The sequence below is a fragment of the Epinephelus lanceolatus genome, chromosome 12 (assembly GCF_041903045.1).
Source record: "Epinephelus lanceolatus isolate andai-2023 chromosome 12, ASM4190304v1, whole genome shotgun sequence".
Taxonomy (NCBI): domain Eukaryota; kingdom Metazoa; phylum Chordata; class Actinopteri; order Perciformes; family Serranidae; genus Epinephelus; species Epinephelus lanceolatus.
In genome coordinates, this window is record NC_135745.1 from 3627501 (window position 1) to 3633245 (window position 5745).

The 5745-nt window shown below is 42.2% G+C and overlaps 1 protein-coding gene across 2 annotated transcripts in view; it reads left to right on the forward strand.

The window, feature by feature from the left end:
* The window catches only part of frrs1a (ferric-chelate reductase 1a), a 31641-nt gene extending 26292 nt beyond the window's left edge, over positions 1 to 5349 (forward strand). For both annotated transcript variants that reach the window (XM_078172873.1, XM_078172874.1), the window contains one exon: positions 4791 to 5349. In XM_078172873.1, coding sequence (XP_078028999.1) covers positions 4791 to 4883 — 93 coding nt within the window. In that variant the 3' untranslated portion in view covers positions 4884 to 5349. The remainder of the gene's footprint in view (positions 1 to 4790) is intronic.
* The last annotated feature ends 396 nt before the right edge of the window (positions 5350 to 5745 follow it).

The window sequence follows — 5745 nt, forward strand, 5'->3', positions numbered from 1 at the left end:
TAGACCGCGGAACCAGGGGGGCCATGGCCCGGGTAACTTTTGTACTCTGACATAGAGGGCTGCATTGGGATTGGGTCCCGCCGGGTCCCGCGGGTCCCCATTAAACAGTAGAAGAAGAAGAAAAAGAAGAAGAAGAAGATGTAGCCTAGCGACAGGATGTCAACACAGGAACTTGGTGCACATGCATGAGCGTTTCCACTCCATATTTATTCATAAATGGACGAATATGCCCCCTGAACAAGCTTTCATACCAAATTGCTGCTTGCTCCACCTGTCTGTCTGTCTGTCTGTCTGTCAGCTCCATCTGTCATGAGACAAACATGAAAGAAGACGTGCAGTTTATTGTGTTTCACCGGCGACGAGCTGTCATTACGTGCGACTATTACGCAAGTCTGCACGCTCTTTACAACTAACTGTGTGAACCTATGTTGCATAATAAAGATTTGCCCCCTCGTAATTTTTAACCGCCCCCTCAGTAACTTCATCCTGGCGCCGGGCTTGCCTTAACCTCAATCACTGCGTGATTATATAAAGGTAGAAAGATAAATAAATACAGAGGAGGAGTATAGAATGAGAAACAGCCTTTATTTCATTAAGAACTAAATGAAAACAACGAAATAGGAGCGTTATTCCTGACCAGTGCGTTAAGACATGCAGACCAGGGAAACGAAACAAACAACCCCATGAATCTCTTTATTAATAGCCTATAAAATGACGTGTTTTCTCCTGCGGGACGGGAGAAGACACAAAATCAATGCATCTCTATTACTGTGCGGGCATAAATTCTCAGAGTTTTGCGGGAGCAGGCGGGAGTGGACATACACATTGCGGTTGCGGGTGGTAATGGTCAGAAATTCAGCGTTCTGGTTACTTTTCAGTAACTGCGCAGCTGCGCTTGTGTTGTTGTTGTGTGTGTGTGTGTGTGTGTGCGTGCGGCTCTGCACATCAGTCTGATATGAGTGCTGACTTGTGATGATAATGAATATGATGTTGATTTAGATTCATTAGATTCATTGGTTGTGGACTGGATGTACTTTGTTGTTTGCTATAGTTTCATCTGTGCGTTTATGTGTAAATAGGCTTGGCCTGGTGTGTGTGAATGTTAGAGTGGGATCAGAATGGTTAATCTGAGCAAGCATGTGTTCGTGTTCATGCGTGTACTGTAGATGTGACTGTGTGGCGTCGGAATAAAAAAAGTGCTTTGCAACGTTATTTAATACATCAGTAATATTGTCTGTTTCAATGCATATCCCCCCCCACCCCCTCCGCGTGACTTGAAATTATGGCCCCCCCTTGTTCAGATGCGTTCCGCGGTCCACGCCTGGACAGCCGAGCTGTGGCGGCACACAGGTATGTGGCGTGTCAGAGGAGAAACAACCCGTTCACATTTCTCTCTTGTGGCAGGTAACGTTCCACAGACCTCACCGCACTTTAGGGACTGTTCTTTACTCCGACGATTTGGGAGTTATGCCCTTTCTCTATCATTTTCATATTGAGACAGCGGCTAGCATGGCACTTGTAGGGGGTCAGTACATCTTGCGCGGAGGGATACACCAGTGAGCAACAGCTGCAGCTCGCTCTGGGACAGGTGCGCTAGGTCACTCGGTAAAAGCAAACAAACAAACACGGATGATACTCACCCGACTGAAAGCTGTCCATCAGCTCCTGCTGGCCAGGGGTGTTTTTTCCAGTTCATCTTAGGAACATGAAAAAAAGTTTCAATCACGCCAGGATTAGCGATTGCTGCAAAGTTTTCAATCCTTGTGATGCACTCTCTGCTGCGGTTTTCCTCCTGCTGATACATCTCCCCAACAATGGTAGCACCGAGTCCCATTCTGTGCAGCAAAATGGGAGCGGAGGATTCAGCCTCTCTTCTCGCCTGCTCATCTGTGTACTCCGGCTCAAACAGGTATGGCTCTGGATCTGTGTCCGCTACAAGAAACTCTTCAAAATCGCGTTCAAAGTCGTCCATTGCAGCTACTAAAATCCGGAGATATCGCTAGGCTAAATAAACAGTTGCGTTTTGTTCACAAGCTACATCTGTGCCTGTCACCGGTGTATCCCTCCGCGGATCACAGCGCAGGATGTACTGTCCCCCTATAAGTGCCATGCTAACCGCTGAGACCCAGCCACTGGACGTACAGACACAAAAAAGATATAGATCACGTTGTCTGAATATGAAAATGATAGAGAAAGGGCATAACTCCCAAATCGTCGGAGTATTCTTTTATGTGAAGATACACAGTGAAGACATAACATAATCCTAACATAATCCTAATCCAAAACTGTTACCTGCAGCCTTTGCTTGCAAAGCTAACACTACTAACGTTAGGTCAGTCCAAGTAATTAGTGGAAACATGCTAACATGCTAACGTTACACACAAATTAGTAGTAAAGTACGACCTGTTCATAAATGTTCTGGTGTAGCTCTGAATTTCTTATAAACTGAGGACAACTGCCTGCTGTATATTTGTGTTCATGGTCACAGTCACAGATAATTTTAGATGATGTTCCTTCGTTATCCGCCATGACATCAAAAGTACAACCAAGTCCTCATAGATACATCTCTGGTAAAACTGCTAGGTGTTATGTGTTCAGCAATGCCCGTTGCGTACTGCTTACTCGAAGAACACTGTAAACACGGCTCCTTCTTCTGTGGTTTAATCACTGTGGGCCGCTGCGGGCGAGCAGAATCACTTCCACCTCGGGTGCCGTATTCTGGTTTGCTGACTTCCGCTGTGTATCCGACCCTAAATAGCCATATAGAGAAAGGCTTTTTTGTCGCTGTTGGGTTCAAATAAATATGCAGATCTTCAAGGGGGGGTGATACGAACTAGGGATAGTTTTATTAATGGTAAAAAGTTCCGCACAGCTGCTTTAAGCTAAGCTAACTGCCTGCTGGCTGTAGCTTCATGTTCATGAGAGAGCTACCAATCTTATAATCTAACTATTGTTTTAAGTGACAACAATCAATTTGTTCTATTAAAGGGTAACCTCAGTAAATGTTTTCTATCCTGGACTCTACTTCCCTATGTTTTTTGAGTCCAAGTGAATAATGCGAGCAGCAGTTTAAGAAATTGATCTAGTATTGATCAAGACCGCTGCAGCCAGCAGTGAAACGGGCAGCAATGTAATCCCTGGCAGCAACTGAGCACTGTCAGAAGGTGCTTGTATTTGCCACTGACAGGCTCAGATTGTTATTTGAAGAGTCTGACAACATCCCTACATCAATCGACCTCCTTTTTAAAGAGTGATGCCAGGTTTAGACAGATATTAGCCCGATTACAGCCCGACACAGCTGTCCTACGGTGTCGGTTCGGATCGTAAACAGCGAGTGCAGTGCGCAATAATCCATCATATTATCCTGTGTAGTGTGTCATAGAAGCGTCTGGGACGCCTCAGGACACGATGGAAAGTCTAGCTGTTTGAACTTTTTGTTTTTGTTCTTCTAAGACACTTTTGGTCACAGCTGTTACTTTGACCAGTGAGAACATAGAGTAATCTGTGCTTTGGATAACTGTATGGCAACAACACACCAGCCTTTATGATATTTTATCTTGGGACTACCATGACAGAGTAAAAGGGAAAAATGCTTGCATGAAATAGCAGAGGCACTTCATGCCATTAGCATGATGCTAGCAAAGAATGATAATTCTTCATAATGGAGAAGGATAGACAGGAATGAAATTCACAAATAGTGTCCTGTTTATTGCTTGGGCGCTGTTATTTATGTGACAACACCTGAACATTACACACACAGACACACATTGGCTGTTTGTTTCTACCTCTCCCCTCGCTGGAAGTCTCGGACCTCCAGCCACCCGCCTCCACCTTGATTAAACGCTGAAAATAAAATAAAAGAGGGAGACAGGTTTTTCCTATTTTATCTTATTTTGTTTTATTTCTCCCTCTCCTCTCGCTAGAAGCGTCGGACCTCCCGCCTCCCGCTCCCGATCCTGTCTCAAACACGGAGGTCTCCCTCTCCGCTGAGCACGCCTGGTCTGTTAAATAGCTTGTAACCGTAACAACTGTGTGACACAAACTCAGTGCTTTGGTCATTAAATAATGTCGGGCTCGGTTCGGGTTCAGACAGAAATATGCTGCCCATGCCGCACTCTAACACACACACACACAAACACACGGAAAACCGGACATTATCATCAGTTTATAAAAAAAACCCCGCACGCCCCGGACGGGAGGTGAAAAGTGGACATGTCCGGGCAAAAGAGGACATTTGGTCAGCCTACTATCTGCAGCACCAAACAGACAGTTAGAGAGTAGCTGGTGAACATTGTGGAGCATTTACTTTCTTAGCAGACAGTGGAGAACAAAATACAGCTAAAAGGCTATCTAAGTTTAAAATCTTACAAAGACTGCTGATACATTATCAAAGGGCTAACTGAGATGAGACTGTTCTTCCCAGGTTTATTGGCCTGTCAGCTGCTATGCTAGTTCCTTGTCTCGGATCTCCAAAAAACATCAGAGCAAATTTTCAAGCAGGAATCATTTAAACAGTCAATAATTCAAAAATCTAAACAGTTGATTTCTCTTCTGAAAAACACGATAACAGTGGGAGAGTTGTGAGTCTAATATCCTGAGCTGCTAATTGATGCCAAATAACATGCTGGGATACCCACACAACTCAGCTCTCAGAGCATCATTGATAAAATCGGGTCTAATGAGAACATCTTCCTCACCTATTGCTGACTGACTGCTGTAAGAAAAGTCTGTTAGGAAAGCTTTCAGATCTTGTGTCAACTATCTAACTTGAATCTTATTTTTTGTTTCAGGGGTCCTTCATAAAGCATCTCATCTTGGCTGCCTTGGCTCTAGGGAACTCTGGTCTCCTAATGGCCTTGCTGTCTTCTATTGCTGAAATCTGACATTTAATGGCAAAGAAACTCAAATAACTTTTGAGACCATAAAATTGACTTTTTATGCAAGGCTTATAATACCAGTAATATTCAGAGTTCAGCAAACCCTGTTAACAGAAAGAAAGAGGAACTTAACTTTAGTATTCAGCCAAAGACACAATCCTTTTTTAAAATTCAAAACCAGATCTGTTTCTTTTTTATTTATATTCATATTTCAGTTGTATTTGTGTAGTTATAGGTTTACTTTATTCCTATACATTTCTAATTAAATGTTCACACTCTTACTCTATTTTGAGTAGCGTTACTAATGTTTAATGGCACTTCTTATGGAATAATTCATTAAAGAAAACTCCTAAATCAGCAAAACCGTCCACCGCTGCTGTTTAATGCTTTTGTTGCTTTTATGCTGTCACGGATAGTTTGTTTTAACCATGTTGAACTTAAGTGAACATTTTCAATAAAACATCTTAACCAGGTTTGTCTCAAGTGTGTCTTAATGAGAGATCAAATAAAAAAGAATTTAATCTTATTTCACTTCCATTTAATGACACGTTTGATTTGCAAAACTATGAATCAATTACATTTAACATAAATATTTATATTTTCGCTTGAGTTGGATTAACTCAATTAAATTATATTGCTTAATGTAATTCTTTTCTTTCAGCTGTGCCTGATTTAAAAAAAAGGTTGTATTAACTCAAATTATATTGCACGAATATACTTAGTTTAAGTTGGGGCTACATATATTCACTGCATGGAAAATCTGCCCACAATTTAACTGAGTTCACTCAATGAGTTACTTTTTTGAGTGACTTATTTTAAATCCAGATTAAATGAGCATGAAAACCATTAAAGGTATGTACATTATTCA